The 24,664-nt window shown below is 45.4% G+C and overlaps 1 protein-coding gene across 1 annotated transcript; it reads right to left on the bottom strand.

Annotated features, from left to right (window-relative positions):
• Positions 1–1,925: 1,925 nt before the first annotated feature.
• Positions 1,926–23,912, bottom strand: vcanb (versican b). The gene is made up of 14 exons (XM_071543988.1): positions 23,507–23,912; positions 20,820–20,994; positions 20,278–20,405; positions 19,192–19,485; positions 15,312–16,289; positions 13,091–13,281; positions 11,363–12,971; positions 10,963–11,076; positions 10,738–10,851; positions 7,513–7,671; positions 6,386–6,468; positions 4,414–4,558; positions 4,139–4,321; positions 1,926–4,021 (listed from the first exon to the last, which is right to left on the bottom strand). Exons 1-14 carry the CDS (start codon positions 23,910–23,912, stop codon positions 3,765–3,767), a joined length of 4,836 nt encoding a protein of 1,611 aa, XP_071400089.1. The 3' UTR covers positions 1,926–3,764.
• Positions 23,913–24,664: the final 752 nt, after the last annotated feature.

Below are 24,664 nucleotides of genomic sequence, written 5' to 3'. Positions count from 1 at the left end.
CAAAAAAAAACCGAAGAAACATCCAGCCATTAGCATCGCTTATGTTTTCTAAGTATGACTATGTAGAATGTGATTATCTAGAAAAGTGTTTCTGTTAACGGATATTTTTTGATATAGAAATATTTACATTATTATTTTTGTTTCTTGGGCAAACTATCTATCCCAGACTCCTTGGTTTAGACATTTAAAAAAAAAAAAAAAAAAAAATGATACTCCACAATCCTTAAAAAAAAAAAAACAGGAAATTTTTTTGCACTGAACATACAGAAGATGCCTAAAGGCCTATAGGGGGGGCCCGAGAGGAGACGAGGCAAACAGCAGAATGCCCTTTGCAGCAATAGAAAATGCCTGGCGCAAGGTAAACACGGTACTGTGCTGAGAAGTATTGTCACTATACGTGCCGTTCAGTAGACCTCTATGGCTGCATCTGTGCTTGGCTTGAACCTAGACTGCAGAGCATGACCTCGCTTCTACAAGCACACAGCGAAGCACACAGCAGAGCGGCTCTCAGCGTAGATCCACTTCATAAACGGCTATTTTTTTGATACAAATAGTTTCTTAGGGTGAACGAGCAGAGCCGGGGGGCGATGGGGGTTTCTTGGCTCTACTCTGGCCCAACCTGTCTCTGAATGCACAGTCTGGACACACTGAACGAGAAATACAATACATCAGAAATACCGGTAAATTCCTGCATGGAGGTCGTAAGGGATTCTTCCATGTAAGGATATCCACAGAGTAAATTGGTGCACATTGATCCAGTGTGAGCTCACTGGCCCAGAGAGGGTTAGGTCATCCACTTCGGCTTTACTTGGCAACCCCCCCCCCCCCCTTGACAAGCCACTGAGTGATCAGGGCAGGAACGGTATTGCTACACTAAACAGTTATCACAAAAGAACTGCTGGGCAGACTCACGAAAATAGCTTTATATTATGATTAGCCTTAGATATTGTGTTAGAAATATTGATGTTTTCCTTATCAACAAAAGCTGGAGGATTTTGAAAGCGTTGCCAGGGGACAGAACAACAGCTGTGAAATAAATACAGTACTGAGTCTATCAGAGTGTTGCAAAACCGAAAAGTTTCTTTGAACCTGTATTCTTTTGATTTTCCTGTCAAACTATTATTTCTGATTGTTGTAACTGATTTATGGACAATTTCAAGTTGCTCAAAGTTTGAAGAAACCCCCAAGCGATCATTTCTTGCCTATTACTTTGTGTATTGTATGCCTAACGTTACTCACCGGGAGCCTTGTTTATAACTACAGTATACAAGGAAACCTTATGGACCCAAAGACAAAAAGGAAAATAAAACAGTAGATAAGTCATGGCTTTGCGTCTTTATCTTTTCAGAGGGAGATATCAACCTGACTGGGTTGTGAAAGTCAGCTAAATCATCATTTAAGCTCAGTTTGTTTCATGTGTGCTGGAGTCAGAGCCAGGTGTATAGACTTAGTTCCTCAGTCATGGGGTAATACGTGTTTTCCGAAGGGAGGGGCGCATGTTTTCCTGTCAGTTTTAGAGAACACAGAAGCACACAGGGCCATTCATGGTGCTGCTTGTCCTCTCCATTGATCTGGGCGCTGAAAAATGTGAGTCAAAGCACCGGACTGTTTTAGGAAACGGGATGACGGCATTTTCGGCTTTTCGTGTTGATTCATATTTCCATGCTGGTTTCTAGGGGGCTATTTTAGGCTCCGCACCAGCCGTGTTGCTTTAATGTAGCAGGGTAGGATGACATATTGGACCTAGAGGTAATTGAATGCTAGAGGTAAATACATTTTTTTTTTTTTACCATATGAAGTACAATATTGCCACTCTGCTCTGTTTAAATGGATTTTTGGTTCTTTATTTCTAATGATGGCTGCATTAAATTAGTGGTATAATATAAAATGACATAAGCAGGAAAGGTTGTGTTATAATAGTTTCTTTTATTGCACACACAGTAGACATGGACAGTGAACTCAGGATGACAGGAACAGGAACAGGACACATACAGTAACTTGAAAGGGGAATTAAACAAAGATTACATATAAATAAGCTCCTCTACTGTAACAGATTCAGCATCCCCATCAACCGCATGGAGTCGAAACACAAAGACTTGCATATACATTTTAAATCCACAAACACTGGGTATATAAAAAAAAAAGGAAGATGTATGAAGAACAACGAAGGAAAAAAAAGATAAAATGCGTAAGAATCAGATGGAAAAAAAAAAAAATCTTATCCATGTTGTCCCTTCAGAGCATGTAGAAGTGTCTAACCACTCCTTCGGGGGTCAGATAGTTTTCACATTCCCTTACTGGTTAAGTTTGGGTTAAGGAAACAGATTCCAGATCTGTAGTAAAAAAAAGCGACATCTACCTCTAGTACACTTCCATAACCCAATCTCGTAGAAAAAAGTCGTTTAAAAAGAGTCTTTGAGGGTTTCTCAAAGTGCATTTTGGTCAAGGTAAGTCGGGGTGATTTTGAGGCACAGCACATCAACAGGCATCAACACCAGGGTTACACTGCTAAACAAAGGTTATGTGCAACATACAATACACAAGGGCAGCATGTACTACATACGATGTTCACTCTGCAAGGCACAACATGACAGATATCTGTAAACAGCAAGGAAGTCGTCATTAACAGAATCGCTTCAGCTCCGATGACCTCTATTTAATATCACAGTCCATTCATAGTTTAATGTATACAATAAGTTAAATTCATATGGCTTCATATAATATCTATCCTATATCCTATGATTAATACCGTGCCTACAGCCTCAGCACACACCGAACATTCAATAATAGGCGAATCTCGCTTTCCCTCTTCAGCTCTGTGTGGCAAATGTCAGAACACACATCATCGTATTGATTCATCTTGAAAACCTTCCCGCTCCCTTTTAAAAAAAACATTTTTCCAAAAATCGACATGGGAAAACGATAAACCGATAAAAGATGGATCGGAACAAGCAGCACAAATCGAAACCGGACAAATTGGAAAATATGCTATGACAATAATTTAAGATGATGAATTCATGCTCTTTATATTCTACTCCATAACAATATCTCTTATCTAAATTCTCAAAAAAAAAAACAGTTATGAACTATTGGACTACCCCCCATATAAAAATAAATCCACAAACATTTCAGTAAATATCGTGTTTTGGTAGTGAGACGACTGGTTCGGTATCTTATGTGCCTTATTTTTTGTTTCCCCAAAATTAAATAAAACATTTCACAGAAGGCACTGGGTGGACGGACCGTGTTCAGATTCTCTAGTCAGCAGGTTGTCAGTGTAGAGAAAGGGAACACGGCGCAAAAATCCAAGCTGGTGGAAAACCGATGAGTCACTGAAGTTTCACAGACCACCCTTGTGGTGTAGAGACTAACTAAAACCACTTACTGAAGCCATGAAGGCACTAGTCTTCCTGTTTAGAGGATTGTGATGTAGGGAGACTTGATATGGGAGATTGTTTCACTAAGTATAATCATTGAGCTAACTGAACTGTACAAATAAGTCATGATGAAACTACATTCTCATTGGCCTTACGGTATATATGAGCTTGCTTAACCTGAACGTGAAGCTGATCCTGGAGTGTTTGTGGAGGGTTGCCCAACCTATTAACTCATTGCCTTGTGAAACAACTCCCTTGTCCTATTGAGAGCCATTGACAGACAGTTCAGTGCAGCAACTCTGTCTATCTATGCCTCTGGACTGACTCGGCCAGCCTGCCGTGGGTGGGCTACCATGTCGAGGCTGGGTTATAAGGCCTAAATACAGATCAGTGTCTCATCTGATCCCCATGCTGTGGCTGGGCCTGGCGTTGCCTCTTTTCCCTCTGCAGCTGCTGGTAGCGGCTCTGGAAAGGATCCCAGCTGCTCTGCAGGACGTCCTGGCTGGGATATTGCTCTTGGTGCTGGCTATGCTTTTGTTGACTCTTGCCGCCGTGATGGACGTGATGGTTATAGTACCGGATTTGCTGATTGTTATTTTGGTTGCTGCGGTGCCGGTGAGCGAAGGACTTGTGGTAGGTTGCGGCTGCGAAGGAAAAACGGAGAGTGTGAGAAAAAGTGAAAATGTGCAGCCTTACAGTTCTGAATCTGGTACAATCTGGACCCTATGCTACAATCTGGACCCTATGCGGTCGGTACTCACGGCTCATGCAGGTGACCTTGGGCGCGTCCCATTGGCCGTTGGCCCGGCAACGTATAGTGGGGGTGTGCCTCTGGATGTAGCCCTGCTTACAGTGGTAGCGGACCAAGGCGTTGATCTCGTAGCGCGGCTTCATGGACCCGAACACCCGAGCCTCCTTCACCACCGGGGGCTGGCCGCACGAGACTGGACAACGGATGATAGAACGTGTCACGGATGTGTGATGCTGAAAATGTCTTCATGTATGTGTTCGCATGTACGAGTTGTGCGGTGCATACCTGTTCCCTTTTTGCAGGTGAAGGTGAGGTGGTAGTTGCAGGGGACGTCGTTCCACTGGCCTCCCTCGTGCCAGATCATCACCACACAGTCTTCTCCGGACTGGAAAAAGCTGTCCGGCTGGTTGGGCCTCCAGTGCTCATATTGCTGTCAGAATACAAACATTTTTATAATCTTTCCATATTCTGAAGTTCAGTACCTTTAGTTTGTGCAACAAACATGGAGTTTAGTTATTACTAAAAGATGCAATACAGAAGTCCCTCCAGTACTGATGCTTGTAGTATATTCTGCAGCAACAGTGACAAGCTATTAGATGTTTAGATACCTCACTGACATACTACAGTTTAATACAGATAGACTGGGATGGGATACTAATTCATTATACTGAGACACTGAGAACAGCACCCACAATTACCCTGCCCCCATCAATACTGTTTAGCCATATGCGCATGTATGGACCAGTGATTCTCAACTTTTTTTCATATCCTGGACCCCTAATTCAGTCCACATTAGAGCCATGGACCCCCATTTGATGAGATTTTGCCTTTCTGACCCAAATCTGAGAATATTTTTATTGTTAGATATGATTTTGTCCAGAATTCCACGACTATCTGTATTGTAGGTAGAGAGATAACAGTGAAACTTCGACGGAAATAGTCATTCTTCTACATACTCTAACTTCTTGTAAATGAAATAATGCTGAAGTTTAACCCCCTCAAGGACCCCTGGTGGTCCCCTGGACCCCACGTTGAGAACCACTGGTATAGAGGATAGGAAACCACCACCTATCCCCAGTAGACATGTGACGAGAATGGTGCTGAGATAGTGACGATTCAATGCACATGACCGGATGTAATTCACCTAGTAACCAGACAGTGGTGCTATTGGGACAACACAAGACCCCTGACTCAATCAAACCGCCTTCTGTAGCCAATTTGGGGAAAATTAGTCGCTTTGATTTGCATTTCATGAGCTCCATAATAACGTCTTGACTCACAAAGCGGACACACACGGACATAGACACATGGACTCAATCATACATGCATGCTATCATGCAGTCGCTCACAACTGTGCTGTACCAAACATGCGCTGTATGTACAAACTTTGGCTCGGCACACATTTCACTCCAACAAGGGTGTGCCTCTGTTCTGAATGATAACACATTATTACAACAGCGTCCGCCAGTATCGGCTTTCTTGCTCTCTCCTCTCATCTAGCCCCGTCTCCGCTGCATAACTCATAGCTCACATGCTGAAACAGCTGAGCGTTCCTCGGGGACGCACAATGTGTGTGAGTATGTGTCATCGTTACTGAGAACACATGTGAGTGCAGCGCTTGTTAGGGATGTGTATGCAGAGCAGGACCTCCATCACGATGAACAATAGTTACATTGCGTATTATTCAGTTTAAAGTAATAATACGCATTTTCACATAAGTAGATGTCCATTTTCCTACGTCCTATCACTGACTGATTTTTGGCATTTTCTGCTTTACTGCAGAGTCACAGTATAGAGAGACGGGAAAGATTAGGGAGAGGGGGGTGACGCGCGACAAAGGTTTCAGATTGGAACCCAGGACATCATGTTTACATGGTACGCGCCTTGGCCCGCTGAGTCACCAGGATGCCCCTCATTTGCTGTTCTAAACATCCGGTGTTGGGCCTTTACCGGGAAAAATCCCCTTGATCACAGAAAGTGATGTATTTTCAATTTCTGGCAGCAGCAACAGTGGTTTGTTTGGAATAAACAGACGAAGAACTGGGTAGTTAGCATGAGCAGCGATAGCCAGCGTGGCTGAACAGACAAGGAGAAGAGAAACTCAAACTGCAGCAACAGAAAATCCAAGGAGAAAGACGTCACAGTACTGGACACACTGTTTGATTGACAGGTGATCTCTGGGAAGAGCTGTGCAGAAACACCACAGCAACAAAGATGGAGACAAATTTAAAAAAAAAACACTGTCTGCCTGCCTTACCATGGGCTTGCCATCAGTCCATCTGAAGTCTCTCTCAAACATCTTGTCGTTTAGGCCAATCCACTGGTAGTCATGGCCCAGACCTGCAGAGACAAAACACACAGGGATCTGAGCTGTTGCATTAATGTAGCCTCCATTACACTATACAGCAGGGGACCTCGAGGTCCGGCGGCCTGCAGACTTTTGGTCTGGTACTTAATGAGCCACACCTGGTTTGTGTCTAGGTGTTGACTGGAAGCGAGGACCCCTGCCCTACTACACACTACAGCATGGCTCCGAGTTACTCACACTGTAAATCCAATCAGGAAAACACAGCCACTTGAAAGTCTCATTCCATCTTCAGGAGGAAGGATGAAGCCTACTCACCTATCTTGTTCTTAGGACTATTACTGTGCAAAGTCTTTAAATGAGGGTGAGCATCAAAGTAAGAGTAGGAGTAGGAGGGCAGAGAAAGAGAGAGATGGTGTGTGTTTACAGGCTACATTGCGTAAGTGTCGTTGTGTGAGTGTAAGCTTGCGGTTTGAGCATGTGTGGGGCGGCAGGGGGTGTCGAACAATCAAGAGCGTGAACAAACAACAAAGCAGGAAGCAGAGGCAATGTTAAGAGTAAGCAGCTTCAGGGAATGAGTTCATTTCATCTCAGTCAGCGCCATCCACAATAAACTGAGAAACGGGGTCATTTTACAGCCCTCCAGCCTTAATGTTCCACAAACACCAAGTGCTGCGCTTCGCTATGGAAACTCTCTGTGTCCTTTCTGTTTTAACTAAACCAGGGTTTATTTTATCTTCCCAGCATTAATCACCAGATTAGACCGCATATGTGATTGGCCTCCTCCCAACATGCTGTTTTGTCAATCTGCACTCATCTACAAACCAGCAGATCAGAGTTTTAGCTAAACAAACATTTCTCGGAAGCAGAGCTGGAATGAGTTAACTGGCAAACTTGAAAGGCGAAGAAAACTCCGGTCAAAATCGGAAAAACTCCAATCTGCTACAAACCGATGATGAGTGAGAGTGATATAGAGAATAGAAGACTGACTGGAACTCCTCAGACCAATCACATCAGTGTAAATAAGGACAGGAGATGTGGTTTAAATGCACCATGCGAATGCCACAACACGGACTTACGATTGACATATAGTTGTTCCTCCTGGGACAGGATGCTGACAAGGTGGGCACCGTGGAGGCGACACTCCCTCTCAGCGGCGTCCCAGGTCCGACGGTGTGTGATGTACTTATAGCAGTGAGACTGAAATTTCTGCCAGCCGAATCCACACACCTCGGTGTCTGGAGAGAGACAGACGGAGAGAGAAAGAGGAAGAGAATGAGTACAGAAAGTATCCAATAAAGAAAAAAATGCCATGAAAATAAATATTATTTTAAAAAAAAGATATAGTGGTCGATAGTCTGTAGTACAATATTCTATAGACTGTACTTACAGGCTACTGTACTACAGACAGACTATCTACTGTAGTAGTCTATAGTCTGTAGTACAGTCTGTAGTATATTAGGTTATAGTTTACAGAACAATCTATAGAATGGTGGTGGTGGTCTATAGTACAGAAGTGTATACAGCACAGTTTATAGTATAGTGATCAATAATCTATTGTACAGTTGATAGTATAGTATTTGACAGCTTACAGTACAGTATAGTTGTCTGTAGTTTATAGTGCAATCTACAATATGGTCTAAAGGTGCAGTCTATAGTATTGTTCTCAATACTCTATAGTACAATCTACAGATAAACTATAATACAATCTATAGTAAAGTAGTTCATAGTTTATAGTACAGTCTATAGCTTATACTACAGTGTACAGTATTGTCTAATGGTGCAGTCTATAGTATAGTTATCAATAGTTATCAATAGTCTATAGTACAATCTATTCTTATAGTATATATGTATATGTATAGATAGATAGATAGATAGATAGATAGATAGATAGATAGATAGATAGATAGATATAGCATAATCTACAGTACAGCAGTCCATAGTTTATAGTACAGTCTACAGTATAGTCTATGTTGCAGTCTATAGCATAGCAGTCTATTGTTTATAGTACAGTGTAAAGTATAGTGTACCGTCCAGTCTATACTAGTATAGTAGTGTATAGTACAGTCTATAGTATAGTAGTCCAAAGTATATACTACAGTCTACAGTATAATCTACATACATTCTATACTAAAGTAGACTGTAGTTTATAGTACAGTCTGTAGTATAGTCTAAAGCACAATCTATGTGTGGTGGTTTATAGTCTGGAAGAAGAATATGCTGTATGTATGTTTTCAACCAGGTTATGTACGTTGCCACTGAATTTATAAAATGAATCTTATAATGAACCTACTGCAGCTAGACAACAGCATTGTGTTGTTTGTTATTTCTCATCCAGACTCAGTTTTTCAGGCCAGAGAGGGAGGGGGAGAGAGAGAGAGAGAGAGAGAGAGAGAGAGAGAGAGAGACAGAGAGAGAGAGCTGGGGTCCAGATTAAGACAGAGGCACAGCTGGGGAAGAAAGGCCCCTCACTGAATGAGCTCAGTAACCCACAGTTGGACTTCATTAACCCTCACAACTCTCTCGTTGTCTCCAGGTCAAACATAGACACACACACCCACACACACACACACACACACACACACACAACTAGTTTGATATACAACGACTTTAAGCCACATAATCAGCTCTATGCTTTGTCAGGCTCAGTAAACAAAGAATGTTTTGTATCAGTGGGTTCAGAATAATGCGTATGCCAATAAAGCCATGATGGAAAGTTTCTGTCCAGGCTTCAGGGTATTAGCTATCATCAGCCCGCTACTGATCATCTTAATAACTCCAGTGTGCAGCCACCTGGAAGGTCAGGTGAGGACTCCGGACCCCGCTGATAAATGCATATCTTTTATCCACGACTGTCCCTCTGGCATCCACATTTGGAAAAAGCGTAATACTATTCTAATCTATCTAGGGAATAGCTATCAGTCGAATACAGAAGACCGGCCTTAGCCCAACATGGCTTCATCTACATGATGAAGGAGAGCTTGACTTATTCCAAGGCATTTATTTAGAATGTAGTTAGCTAGGCTTGCATTGATCCAATAACACACAGCTGCAAAAGCTTTCTATCGTAATAATGGACCAATTATCTCTTTCTCTCCCTTTCCACTGGCAAGCGACTATGACAGAACAGCTGTGTCTTTGGATAAGTGTATGCATGGTTCTCTATCTATTACTGTATGCATTCAAATGGGTGAGCTGTGCTCTCTATACTGTATGTTTCGGTGGTGTGTGCATACTGCAAATATCCTGTAGGGTGTATCCATATGCAAATTGGGAACTGGGATCCTGGGATTCCCTGTCTTTATTCACAGCCGGGTGACAGCCGGGAAAGTAAATACTACTAAATCATCAGCCTATTCTCATTTAAAATAAACAAACAAAAAAAACAATGAAAATAACAAAAAAAATATATACGTTTTATAAGCTTGCAAATATAAATGTTTCATATTGTGCTCACTCAAAATCATCGATCCCCAAATTTTCCCTATGTTTCTAATGCAGCCTGCAACATTTTCACTGTAGGCTATGTCAACTAGCTTTTGGTAATTCATTGTATGTACTTATATACTTATCACTGCACATTTTACCATCTGCCCACAATCAGAGCTGGCCCTAGGCTTGTGGTTGTGGTCCTAAATGACAGCATAGAAAGTTTATTCCATGGGCCGGCTTAATATTTTACTTCTGAATGAACAACTTCATTTAGCATTCTGACAAATGATACCCTGCTCATTAAAAGTGTGTTTGATGAGCTTGTGAAAGTAGCTGAAGTGATGGAGCGCAATGCATTCTCTGCTGTAATGCATTCTCAGCCATTAGTTCAGGGTTAAGACCTTCAAAACTGAATGAACTCAATGAAAAATGGATGGTGGCCTTTGCATTTCATTTAGTAAAATCTGAATAGCTCAATTTTTGCTTCTTGGGAGAGAGAGACGTTTTTGAGAATTTTTGAAAAAATATGAATCCCTAGAGTCTGCCTGTACATTTGAACCATAGACTAGTTGCTGAGTAATAGCAGAAATATTGAATATGGGGCTGGAACTAATCTGATGTAGAGCCAACGCCCAGTCATAGGGGAAAGCCAAGGAGCAGAGACATGACTCATTCATACATATGTACTTGTGTGCGTGCATGTGTACGTGTGTGTGAATGCATGTGTATCTACTACATGTGCAAAGATATCTCCTACGCAAATAGTTAACTATTTGACTGCCAAAGAAGTCTCCAAACTAAATGCTCACATTACACTCATTATTACTCATTATTAGTAAGTTCCATGCAGATGATACTGAGATGCAGCTGACCTTGCTCGCAGAGCTCTCCTGCATAGCTGGGGAGACAGAGGCAGGTGAAGGAGTTGACTCCATCCAGACAGGTGGCTCCGTTATAGCAAGGGTTAGACTGGCATTCATCAACATCTGCACACACACAACAGAAGCTTATATTACTCCCCATCATACATCTTTCACTATGGGGTCAATATCCATGAAAGAGGATATGGCTGTGTGTGTGTGTGTGTGTGTGTGTACCTGTTTCACAGTACTGTCCAGTATATCCAGGTGCACACACACAGATGCTTGCTCCTCCTTTCTTGTAACACGAGGCTCCGTTCTGACACACACTGACTGAGCATGGCAAGAGATCTAGACAGATGATACAATATAAATACAAAAAAAACATTAAAATCACACCGATGTGATGACTGTATCATCACCATTGCTGTTAGCCCAAGAATCTGCAGGTTTTCATTCTAACCAAACACTACAGTAGCTCATTTCACTGATTACTACATCTACAACCAGGGGGGAATACACCAGTCAAATGGAATAGTTGGAATGAAAGCCTTCTGACCCTTGGGCCTCAGTGGCACATAACTGAAAACCACTGGTGTAGCTAAACAGGAAAACACTGACTCTGGAGTACATGTACCTCTGACATTTACGGTGCTGGCCTCCACGGAATAAGCCGAGTCGGTGCCGGTCTCTGGTTGTTCCGTGGCCCGGGTTTCTTCGGCAGGCACCCGAGGGCCCGACTCCACGAGAGAAGGGGCGATCTCTCGGTCATAGTCCACATCCTCCTCCTCCGGTAGAGGGACGGAATCGGGGTCGGGGATCAGCGCCCACTCCGGGACGGAATGGGTGCTGTGGCCGGCGGGATACGTGGGCGTCGGAGTGGAAAGCGTCGGGTGGCCTACGTAATCCGTGGAGCTTCCGTTGGACTGCGTGGTCCAGTTCCTGTAGTCCTCAGTGGGGTGTGTGGTGTGGTCACTGCGGTAAGTAGCGAAGAGGGTTGTAGATACAGGCGGTTTGTGATGATCTGTGGTAACGGTGGTGTGGTCCTTATCGTATGTGACGGCAAGAGCGGGATGTGCGGGGTGTTTCTGTGTGGTACGGTCCTCGGTGTGATCGCTGGGTGCTGAGGTCTGGTCCTCGGTGTGATTGCTAGGTGCTGAGGTCTGGTCCTCGGTGTGATTGCTAGATGCTGAGGTCTGGTCCTCGGTGTGATTGCTAGATGCTGAGGTCTGGTCCTCGGTGTGTGTGCTTGTGCGTGCGGTGTGTGTGGTGTGGTCTCCGACAGTCACAGCTGCTGCCATGGCCGGTAAAACAGTAGCAGCGAGTTGGACACCCGATCCGTCCGGTTCCCCAGAAGTCTCGCCCTCTCCGGACGGCTGATCTGTACCCGAGTCAACATCCGGTACGACTAGGGGGACTTCGGTGACTCCTGGGCCCAGGGGAGGGTGAGGCTGCGGTGGGTGGGTGGTAGAGTAAGAAGGGGGTCGGGCGCTGGTGAGTCTGGGCGTCTCTGGTGGGTAACTATCTTGTCCCGAGGCCTCGTCCTCTGCCGATGTCGACCCCTCATAGTCTCCCGTTTCTGCCTCGGTCTTCGTAGCGGACGGTGCGTCCCGGGAGTCTTCCGCGATGGACGGGATGAGAGTCGGGAGCTCCGTCCCGCCGAGTTCCGTCTCGTCGGTCACCACGCCGGACGTGCGTACGGCCTGGGTGGGCGGGGCGTCGTCGGCGGAGCCCTCCTGCGCCGTACCCCCCTCGTCGTCGGTGGCGTGGCCCGCAGAGCCCTCCAGGTCCTCGTAGGGGGAGAGGCGATCTGTGCCCGAGGGCGTCGCCGGGGTCGGGGATGAGACGGGGAGCGGGTACGCCGTTGCGGGGGTTTTCTCTGTGGAGCTCCTCGCAACCGTCTGGTCTTCTGGCTCTTGCGGTTTCACGCCGTCTCTCTCAAAGTGAGTGTCGGTATCTGGAACTGTGTCGATATGTGCGCCTGAATCTGTAGCTGTATCTGTATCTGTATCTGTATCTGTATCTGTATCTGTATCTGTATCTGTATCTGTATCTGTGTATGTGTCGGCGGGACTGGTGACTTCGATCTGCGTTTCTTCTGTGTGGATTTCTATGGCTCCATAGTCAAAGGGAGTCACGCTCTCCTCCTCTTCCTCGTCCTCTTCCTCTTCCTCAACCCGGACAGGAGTCGCCGTCTCAAACTGATCTCCTCTGGCTTCTTCCGGTTGCTCTACCTCCAGTGTCACCTGGAGCGGTCAGAAAAGCGGGTACATGAATATACAGATGGATAAAAAGCTTCTGATTAGGTAGGACAGAGGTAGGATGAGAGGCAGAGAGCATCCCTACTCCACTGCATGAACGGTACCTCGTGTTTCCCATTGATGAAGCTCAGAGTTGGGGGCATGGTGATGGGAGAAGGCAGGACAGAGTCGGCGTCCCCGCTGCCCTGAATGGCTCCGCTGGCCACCGCAGAGAGGTCCGTGATCTGGGGGAACTGGGACTGGGAGCCCTCCATGCCTCTCACGGGCTGCTTCAAGAGCTCCAGGATATTGTCGACTAGAGACACAAAATAAAAACAGAAATTCAAAGTGCTATACAGACAATAAAGCGATACTGATGAAAAGCCAGTAAGAAAAATGCCAGACTCGCAAAGCATATTTTGAGTAATGATTTAAAGATGACACTCATTTTGCAGGTCAGATAGAAATCGATATGTACCAAGTAAAATCACTGTTAGTCACCATCTTTAATTGGTTCAATAAGTGGCATCATGCTGGTTTCCATCCAACAGACTGAAGCAATAACTTGTTTTGTTTGTTTGGTTCCTCCATGCATGCACCTCGATAGTGCTGTGATGTGCCAATCATATATATTCCCCTTCTCTATGATGAAAAACAACTTCTCTTCCAGCCATAAGATAAGAGTCTCACATCCAATTAACAGGATCCTAAAGCAGTCCATTTCTGATGCTGATTAAAACGAGCCAGAAATGATCATCCGCGGCCCGGGACACTGTGCATATCTGGATGCTTAACAGTCAGGGGGTCTATGTTGCTTATGATTAGGGTCAGCCACTGCCAGGAGCGGCGCTGACACAATGCACGCTTGTGTCTCTTTATTAAGACTTTATGGTACACATGGAAGCTATATCGTGGGAAACAGGGTAAAATGTGTAACACTTGACGCAAATGCTAAAGCTGAGGTTAGTTATCTCTCTGAGGACAAATAAAGAGGCACACCGTGACCGAGTTGGCGGCCGCTCTGTGAAATAGAAATGGTGTGTTAGACATAATAGCTCTCGCAAAGTCTAAACCGAGCCGCTGCATGACCCTAAACATGACAAGATGCACTAATACGAACCCGGAAGACTATCTGACATCGTAACGCTCAGTACTTCAGTTTTCCAGTTTCCAGTTTGTGGAAACAGTGAGTCTGTGGGCCTTATGTAATACGCAATCCAATACACCTTTGCCTTTTCAATAATAAACACAGCCCCTCCGAGATGGCATGACTTGGGAGGGAGAGGAGAAGGAGTGTAGAGGGGCGTGTGAGGGGAGGAGTGTTGAAACTGGGTGGGGGGAATATAACTAACGAATGTAAAGGGGAATGTAGGGAAGGAAAGAGAGTTTAGAGATTAATCTATAAGGTGTTGCAATTGAGACAGCTCCCAAGAGAAAGGGCAAAGGTCATCAGAGTCTGTGGCTTGTTGCCCTCTCTATTTACAGATATGCCTGCTAAGACAGAAAAGACACTGATCAGATCACCAATATGTGTGTGTGAGTGTGTGTGTGTGAGAGACAGGAACAGGCAAAGCGGCTTGCCTTTCGCTCGGTCAGATTTGACTACGCATGAAGCTTTGCTGCTTTCCCATCTGAGACAGCGTGATCTTTTTTTTGAGATACTGACTGACCTCATAACTTTCCACATCTGGCTCTACATGTGTGTTATGTGAGTGTGTATCTGTCAACGCGCGGGCGAATACAAAGGGCGATGATAACAATCCATTGCCCATTTCCTAGAAAGACAACAATCGATGCTAAATCATCCAGAGCGGATCACTGCAAATGTCTTGGGGGTATTGTTCACAACACAAGACAGCACAGCATAACAAACACAGTGTCATTCGGAAAGATAAATAGTTCTCGCTGAAAGACCTTAAAAACTCACATTTCATCTCATGTCCCAAAGCACAGAGGGGTTACAAAGAGTCAAGGCGGGGAAAAAAAAAAAAGGGAATCTGTATTAGCAGATTCATAACTGGGAAGATAAACATGGGAATATAAATATGGCTTTGAGTTGCATGGGGTTCAGCCTAGGACACAGCTGTACAGCAGAAGGCTGGTCTGAAACGATAGGATTTTTTTGGTCCACTACTAGTTACTAATTTGAGTACTCTAACATGGGCATTGTACATACAGACAGACAGACACACAAATGCACACACAAACACGCTTAAGTGGTTTAAGCGATTATCCAATAGCCAATATCGTCTCCATAAATCGGCTGATCAATACCTCAGTCTAACCCATGTATGTCAGTGCAGACATACATGGGTTAGCGACACTGTATTTAAAAGCTTTACTTACCTGAGTGATTTTGGTTGTACACATCGACGATGATAACATGGACAGGTGCTTTGGAAGATAATGCCTCCTCTCCGGGAATGGCCAGTGATTGGTCGAGGTCGAAAGACGCTCCGGGCTGGCTGTCCGTCGGCTTCGTGACGCCGGCTGCAGATCCGGTCTCGTCCTCTTTATACACCACGGCAGGCTGTTGCCCCGGCTCCCTGCCCCCGTCTGGGACGCCCGGCTCTGGGGTGACCCGCTCCGGGTGTTCCCCTACTACCGGCGGTTGGTCCATCCCCGGCCCGGGCGCCGGGGTGAAACCCACCAACCACGGCGGCGTAGGGGCCACCGCTCCTCCCTCCCCGGCCCCGCCGGAGCCGTCCCCGCTCGTGCTTCCCTCCCCGCTGCCGCCGCCGCTGCTCTCCCCTCTGCCCGACCCCGCCTGGCCTCCCTCCTCTTCTCCCCCGTGGGCGATGTCTAAGTGCGGGGGCTGCGGGCGGGTGGTGGGCAAAGGAGGGAGCTGCATGGGGAACAGGGTGTCCCCTCTGACGGGCACCGACTCTAGCCTGGTCGGGTCGAATTGATCGACATCGTAATCGGGCGGAGGAGTGGCGGCCACAGAGGCCGTGGGGTGAGGGGCGCTGCGGTCTGGCGCTGGGTGGGGGGCGGGGGTTTGTGTGTAAACAGGCCTCTCTGTGGCTGTGTGTGGTCTCTGTGTTGTGTGCTCTAGCCTACCTGCCTGCTGTGTCGCCGGGTGTTGCGTGGTGTTTTTCCTAGTTGCGTCTGTGGCTGTATGGGCAAGTCTGTCCATAGCTGTGTGTGGTCTCTGTGTCTCATGTGAATGTCCTACTTGGTGTGGTCTTCCTGTTTCGGCGCGCACTCTATCAGTGTGTGAGAGCGGTGTGATCGTTGCGGTGCGGGGTCTGTTTGTGATGCTGTCAGGTGTGTATGCAACTGCACCCACTGGTGGCCCGGTAGTAGTCGGCTCTGGTAGCTTGGCTGTAGGAGGAGAAGAGAGAAGAAGGGAGGGTTTTAGCTGTGTTAAAACCAAACATTGTATTTTAGACATCCCCCATTATCACCCATCAAGATATAATTAAGGCACAGATGAGTTGTAAAACAAGGTTAAGTGAAATATATGAGGAAAACAGACCAGTCATGCAGATATCAGTTATATAACCGGAAAAATGTCTACAGACTGTATCAGTATTGTGACACACAGTGACTGATGAGAAAACAGTGACTCTATTCTTAAGAAAACAGGGCTGTCGGCACACAGCAGGCTATAAAAGGAAATCCAGCAACTTTGATTTTTGAAACATGAAGTCACCTGTCAAGAATAAACCAATTTCAGCCCTGGAAACTGCAGTTCCAGTGGTGTCAGAATAATAATAGTCAGAGTTCAGGCCTGATCTCTGCCAGCACGCCTTATTTATAGATAAATGATGTCTGAACAACATTAAAACTGGCAGTTTTAGGCCGGTTCCAAAAGCAACCATTTTCTCAGGCGAGACTCTCTAGCTGGTAAACACCAGATACAAGCACACACAGATACAAATATACTGTAAATACATACATATACATACATACAGAAAGACACACACATACATTTGTCTCTCTCACTGAAGCATGAAGCCTTTTTAATTGTCTTTTTACAATGTAGACTCTATACATGCACCATTTACACGCATGTATATAATGAATAGACCTCAACGATTTGTTGTGCAACCTTTCCAAAATGGTCTGTGATGTTAGCGAAGATTTATAGCCCATTATGATGGAATGTACACCATATGAGAAAAGACGGGGAATTGGACAAAACACGCAATACAATGCTCCTTTGTGTAGTTGGAGCTGCTGAATTCATATAGTTTGTCTCCTGGGAAAAAGCAGTCGACTTTGAACGTCACTGACATAATGCTTTAATAAACGGTATGTAATTGACTCCCCTCCTTCCCTCCTTCCCTCCTCGCCGGCTGTCCGGGGCACGTATGAATGGGCGGGGTGGGCTTTTAACTCTCTCTCTCTCTCTCTGTCAATCTCTTTCCTCCGCTTTCTTCTCATTCGTCTCTCCGCTCTTTCTCAGCGTCCGTACCGTAGGTGTTTATTGTTGATTTGGCCTCCAGACTCGCAGGGAGACTCTGGAGGGGTTTTTAGCTGCAGTCATTCCCCACTGTGAGCTGCGAGGAGACCCTGTGCATGCGTAGCGGGAGCCGGGCCCCCGGTCCAGCCCCGCGCAGTGCGACCCTGCCCAGATATGATGTCATGTGTTTGGCGAGTCGCGGCCATCTGGCGGGGCTGGGGTCTGTCCTCATACTGTCACTTACTGTACATTAAGGCTCTCTTGCAGCGTTGCCACCTCACTTAGCGCTTGGCAAAACACATTACACAGCTCGCAGGTTCGAAAAAGTACCTATACAGTGCCAGACATGTGACTGTTTGCAGTCACATCATCTGTTAAGCATCATGCCCATATAGTCTGCTCCTTAGCTGCATTCTTACTTCATACTTACATACTGCACAGGCTGAGTTTACCTCTTTTGAGTGTAAAATGTTACTGAGCGCTTTCTAATGATAATAGCGCTTAGGGGAGAAGTAAATCTGCGATTCCCCTCTTTTCCTCTCCCTCTTCCCCTCCCTCTGTCTGTCTCTGGGCAGGGTCCAGCTGTGATGCATTAGGGACCTGTCCTGTTTCTCCAGTATCTGTGTTAGAGAGCATGACTTGGGTTTTCCCCTCATAAAAACATGCCCCACCATAAACAGGGCAATGGGAGTTTATTCTTCTCCTGTTTGGGTTTGAGTTCTATTTGTTTTCAGTGGAACCCACACTCATCCCCCTCTGTTGCCATTGCTGTCTGCTCCACTGGTTTTGGATCACGACAGATGGTAGTTTTTTCTGCGATGTTTGTGCTACAGCACACCTCAGCATTTATGGGGGGGTGAACTGCAGTTTCCTTGTGACCTCACTAGTGAAATGTGTCAGCGATGTTGACCCTTGGAGAGTCAGCCTGGAGCCTGAATAAAGGCGAGATGGTGACCTAAATCAGCGGCGATACTGAGTGCAGAGAGGAAAGGGAGGAGACCATTGTGTCTGTAGATACCAGATAGAAAGCTCACTGCGCAGAGAACTATCTGACACAGTCCAGCCATAGCAACTCTCTTGCTCCCAAAGATGTGAGCTGTCCCTCCAGGCTGGAGCATTTTGACAACCCACAGCGGGAAGTAAAAATAGGGTCATAGGTCACACAAGCTTGGGTCATAACTCAAATAGCTGGAGAGAAACTGTATTAAAACTCCCAGCCACGTCTCCCTGTCCACACTGCAGTGAAGTGTAATGATGGGCGGGGAGGGAGAGGAGAGAAGAGGAGAGGAGAGGAGGAAGGTAAGAGTGAAGAATGGTGGAAAATGGCGTCCTACTCTCCAATCAGAACTGAGGGAGTGCTCACCCTGGAGAACATACAGCGGCCATTTTGAACCCTCGAGGTGGGAAACTCTACCTGGTAGACTGCATTAGCGTTACTTCAACACATGATTGAGGACAGAAGATAGACCTAACAGTTATCAAATTAGCTAGCAATCTCGGGAACAACAACGACTGCTTGAAGTTAGCAGGGAAGTTAGTTGGCTAGCTTACTACGTAGTAAGCTACTAGCTTCATTTGTTTCAGTGTGGAATGTTCTTCGGTGGAGAATATGCAAAATGATAAATGTTTGTATGATGTGTATCTTAGGAACAGTAGGACAGAGCTGGGCTGCACTTGTGCTTCCAGGTAGAGTTTCCCACCCCAAGGGTTCAAAATGGCCGCCATGTGAATAAAGTCAATAGCCCTGGTAGAAGAAAAAGAAGCCTAATACAGTGGTGGTGGAGTGGCATCAGTATATAAATGGAGTTTCAGTCTCACCCTTGAAGCAGAAAGCTCCGTGCCGGTCGGTGGGGGCGGGGTAGCCGGTTTGGTTCTCGTAGCGGTAGAGCGTGCGGACCCCCAGCTGGCCTCCTCCGCACTGGGGCCGGGGGACGGCGATGGGGTAGCGGACGCTGCCGTCGGACAGCCAGCCGTAGTCGCAGCGGTTCAGGCCCGCCCGCCAGGCCGCGAACAGCTGACCCGGCGACGCCAGCTCGGCGCCGTGCTTCTCGCACTCCCGTCTCGCCTGCCTCAGGGTGAGCTTGTAGCGGAGCGGAGGGTAGAAGACCTCACCTTCAGGGAGGAGGCAGACATGCATGAGACATCGATATCATACCTTTTTTTTCTGTCTGTAACTAACTGTGTTGCTTTTTCCTTGGATTTTCTGTTGATGAAGTTGGAGTTTCTGTAGGTGGCGCTCTTTTCTTTGTCTGTTCAGCCATAGTGGCTATAACTGCTCATGCTAACTACCCAGTTCTTCTATTTATTCCAAACAAACTGCTGTTCAGCTGCTGGAAATGTAAAATACATCTATTCCTGTGTGAGGATTTTTCCCAGGAAAGACCTACCAGATACCAGGTGTTTAGAAGAGCAAATGTAAAAGCTTTCATGAACTGGATATAGGTTGAATCACTACTGTGTTATATCAATTGGCAATATAGAGTAGCAAAGTGGACATTTATTTTTATAAAAAAAGTTTAGGATTATTAGTTTAAAATCTTCTTTTCCTTAAAAAAAAAATAGAATCTCTGGATGATTGCAATCCACACAGGACCAAAGAGAGACTGCTAGCAGCACCCTGGAAATACCCACATGGCCACAAGGAAACATTATATATCTATTATGGACAATGGATTTAAAAGATAGTGTGAATGGATCCCTGAACACATTCCACTGTAACAAGAGATTCACAGCAGTGTAGCCTTGCGGTTAGAGAGACTCAACAAACTGAAACACTGTTAATAAGATGAAGTAACATGAAAGCTGACATATGGATTAAATCATTATTCATAAATGTGTCATGTAGCTGTTATGAAGCAGTTGTTCATGCACAATAAATGTGTTACAATGTAGATGTTCATTTACCGTGCAGTTTGTCCACATAGCAGTACACGTCATATTTCTCTGTGAGGTTGCGGAGGCCGTATGTTCTCACTCCTGGTCTGCCCTTCTTATCGCCTGCGCAACCAGGACGGGGATCTGTGATTGGGTATCTACAAACAAATAAGGGTATTATATACTGAATTGCAACATCTACCAATGCATAGCATAAGCATACATACTCAACCTTTTTCATATCAAGGACTCCAAATTTAGTCCACATTAGAGCCACGGACCCCCATTTGATGAGATCTAACCAAATCTGAGAATAATTTTATTGCTAGATATGATTTTGTCCAGAATTCCATGACTATCTGTATTGTAGGTAGAGAGATAACAGTGAAACTATGATCAAAACAGTCATTCTTCTACATTCTCTAATTGTGTTCACTTCTTGTAAATTAAATAATGGGGAACCCCACGTTGAGAATCGCTGCTCTAGGCCATATAGTACACAGACAACTGCATATATGCACGTGCACAAACATCCATATGCATAAACACACATACACACACAAAACACCCACCTGACTGACTGGTCAGCGAGCCATCCTGCATCACACTGGTCAAACCCGTCCTCAAAGGCGGCGGTCAGTTGTTCAGGTGTAGCGATTGTGGCGTCGACAGCATGGCACGCATCCATAGCCGCAGGGAAGTCCAGACTGTAGCGGCTGCTGCTGGACCGGTAGTGGAACACCACACCTGGGGAAGGACCGCAAACAAGCAGTGAAGGTAAAGTACATCAGATACGGTATCTCACCTGCACCCATAAGAACTTCTTCACTCAGCTAGTCACACTGGAGATCCCCAACTGACTCGGGTTACAATTTGAATTGTTTGAGACTTGACTTGCTGCATGAAGAGAAGACTTGAGACTTGAGTTGACTTGGGTTCTGGTGACTTGAGACTTGAGTTGACTTTGATGACTTGACTTGAAAAGGTTTCTAAAGTCTTGACTTGAGATCTTGTGTTTGTGTAAATGACTCAGATTGAAAGTGATGAGATTTGTTCCAGCAGACGACTGAATTTAAATTCTGTTTTCTGAATTTGTATGGAATGATTGAATTTATTGAAGTTGAAACTGATTCTAGAAATCAAACTCATGATGTTCTTACCAAGTTTTTATCCTATAAAACCATATTGCATTGAAAAGTCCTAGATATTTAGTTTTTTTAAGATATTAAATTGATACTGGACTCTTGATTTGTTCTGACTTGACTTGCTGTTCTACATTTAGACTCGAGACTTGACATTAATGACTTGGACTTGATTTGGACTAGACTTAGTAATCTACTTTTAGACTTGAGACTTGACTTGAGACTTGTGCCTCCAGACTTGAGACTGACTTGGGACTCGAGCAAAGCTGATTTGGTCTCTGCAAAACAGTCACATAAGGATGACTTTGACATTAAATGAAAGAGAAGGATATGGGGAAGGCAAACTGTTTCTGAGTATTTACAGTAGAAATGAAGAACTCAGCATCATCAACCTGTTCCCAATGTGCCACCGCATGGGTTAGGAGGAGGCCATCCTCATTACACATTACATTTCAAAGAGACAAGAGACTCTCTCTCATCCGTAATCATTCATAATTACGTGAGATTACGCTAAAAGTTCATTCCAGGCAGAAACTGAATAACACCAAGTAACACAAGTCCAGATCCTCACAGAGAAGCGACAGTATAGGGAAAGACAAGACAGGCAGCTATTTTAGCTGTCATCCTGAAACTATATGTAGTTGTTGTCTTGTGCAATTAGGTCCTTTATTTTCCACTGGGTGGGAGGATTATTTCTCATCTGCGAGGATATCCTGGCAGAGTTGCAGGAGGATGTGAATAGACGACTGAGCGGCTAAATGGAGAGTTGTATGTCACTCATAGGGAGCGTCTTTGTCTGGATCCGCTGGACAAAGCCCGCTGTTCAGCATTAATGTGGAATCTGTGTAAATGTCTGGGACCGAGGGTTGGCTCAGTTGTCTGATAATCTGCCTGAAGGACACACAGCGCTGTGGGGGCGATTCTGCTTCATGAAATCTTGTGGAAGCACCTCAAGAGTATTCGCTAAAGTCAAAAATTTCCACATAAAAATGATTCTTTCATTGAATTATTACTGTTTAAAAATTAGCAGAGAGTGACTGGAAAGAGTCTCTGTGATTCAATTCTCACTGCTGGCCTCTTATAAAAGTCTTTTTCTCTGCTGGGCACCTGTTTTTTTTAGCGAGCAGCAATAAACAGATGCTTGGACGAGCTGCCGGTCATGGCTCTTGTTATTAAGTGACGATTGGAAACATGCTGCCATTTAGAAATAACAAGAAAAAGAAGCCATCGCTGTCTAGAGACGGTGGAAATGCAACCTCACATGGGTCTCTGATCCCTTCCACTGAGCTATGGAAGCATATTCTGTCCTTAGATGACCCTTCGAATAGGTCAACCATTATGTTAATAATCATATAACATCTGGGGGAAAAGGAGTTCAAATGACAGGAATAGACATTGAAAAAAGGGAAGAAGACATTCTCATTCTCAAAGCAGTGGTTCTCAAAGTGGGGCCCAGGGCACCCCCAGGGGTCCTTGAGGGGGTTCCAGGGGGTCCCCAGCAAAAAGGGGAGTAATTTATTTTCACTACAATTCTATCCATAAGTAACACAATGACAGAATGTATGACTATTTTGGTCATTCATACACTTTCTGTAATAAAACATCTAAAAGCAAAAATCTTATCAGATGGGGGACCCTGGGACAAAATGGGGGTCCATGGTCTAATTTGTGTCAGTTTAGGGGTCCTTGACGTGAAAACGTTTGAGAACCACTGCTTTAAAGCACCTGAACATAAAGATGATGGAAATGCATTGTGTGCTTTTATTCTACCTGAGCCAAAAAAGGCAGCTTTGCTCTCCCTTCATGTATCAGATGTATTGATCTTTGTTGTCTCACTTAATGCATTTGCAAAAAATACAGAAACCTCTACTGCCAGAGATTTTTACAGAGTGTGGTCAGAGGGGCGGGTGTTGCATTTGGATACAGTCACCAGCAAAATCAAGGTAAAAACAAGAGGCTTCTGATTACTTATAATGTATTAAAAGGAAAGTCTGCACAGCCTTCAGTTAATACACAACATAAGCATCTTTTGCTTCCATAACAGCAGTAAGTCTGTTCGGATAAGTATAGAAAGCCATATATTGTGGATGAAAGACCTCAGTTGTGTTTTCACTCACCGCTGACATTGAGACTGACAGTGTCCTGGGTGTCCTCCATCCCGTGCATCACCTCACAGCGGTACAGCCCCGCATCGCTGGCCCGCAGGCGGACTATTATCAGCGAGGCGTCTCCGACCGACCGGGGGTGGCTGGGCACCGACACCCGGCCCTTGTGCTCCTTCCCCACCTTGACCACTCCTCCCTGGGCGACCAGCACCACCTGCTCCCCTGCGCCTTCCAGCCGCGTCCACTTGATCCTCAGCTGCTCCTCGGGACTCTGGGTGTTGGGGCTAGTCGCGAGGACCGTCGTGGTTTGCGGGGGGGTCTGCGTCGTGCCGCTGGAAGCAACGGGCGTGATGGAGAAGTGGCAGGGCAGCACCACCTTGCCAGCCAGCGAGCCGCTCGCAGGCGAGCTCTTGTGCATTGTCATTTTCTGCGGTGGCGCTGAAAAACACATCAGAGTGTGTGTGAGCAGTTTCCATAAAAAAAAAAAAAACTAATAATAATTCATTCGTTGGATTTCGAAATCAAGATGTATGTGTGTGTGTTGAGCTGAGGATTTCTAGAGCTGGCAGGAGAGGCAGCATGAATTGATTTGGTGTGTGAGTGGCTTCCAGAGTCTGATTGCTGCTACAAGATGATGCAGGCAATTGGACGTGTGTGTGTGTGTGTGTGTGTGTGTGTGTGTGTGTCTAACCAGGGATTAGTGGAAGCATGTGTTTGGAGTTGATGTATGGTGCTAGAGGAGAGTATCTCCTGTCTCTCTCCCTCCTGCGTGGAACTAATGACCAGTTTCCACTTCCTCAGACTTGGATGCACGATGTGCATGTGTGTCATTAGTTTATGTAAGAGGAAGACCACGGGGAAGGAGAAGGAGAGGTGACAGAGTTTGGATTTACACGACTAGACTGAACGCGACTCACCTTGTTGAGGGAGGCCAGAACACAGACACACCAGCCACAGCAGGTGTCTGATGTGCGGAATCATCTCAACTCAACCTATATGAAACATAAGTGAGGTGATTGGCATGCTGGCAAACTCATAAACCAACAACAACAACAACAACAAAATCAACTTCTAGTCAGTCTAGTAGCTTAGAAGTAACAGGCTCATTTAAGAATAAAAAAAACATGAATATTGCATAGGATTCATTTATTGCTATTATATATATTCACT

The sequence above is a fragment of the Centroberyx affinis genome, unplaced genomic scaffold, assembly GCF_046629955.1.
Source record: "Centroberyx affinis isolate AG114_WGS23_722 - 3 ecotype Tasmania unplaced genomic scaffold, CSIRO-AGI_Caff_v1 ptg004433l_1, whole genome shotgun sequence".
Classification (NCBI taxonomy): Eukaryota; Metazoa; Chordata; class Actinopteri; order Beryciformes; family Berycidae; genus Centroberyx; species Centroberyx affinis.
The sequence above is the reverse complement of the archived record's forward strand: the minus strand, read 5'-3'. Positions and strand labels throughout refer to the sequence as shown.

Coding starts and splice junctions, on each gene's coding strand:
- vcanb (XM_071543988.1), bottom strand. CDS start 23,912: ATGCACAAGAGCTCGCCTGCGAGCGGCTCGCTGGCTGGCAAGGTGGTG. Junction 19,486..20,277: donor CTATGTGGACAAACTGCACG/GTAAATGAACAT, acceptor TCCTCCCTGAAG/GTGAGGTCTTCTACCCTCCG. Junction 16,290..19,191: donor CGGAGCTTTCTGCTTCAAGG/GTGAGACTGAAA, acceptor CTCCTCCTACAG/CCAAGCTACCAGAGCCGACT.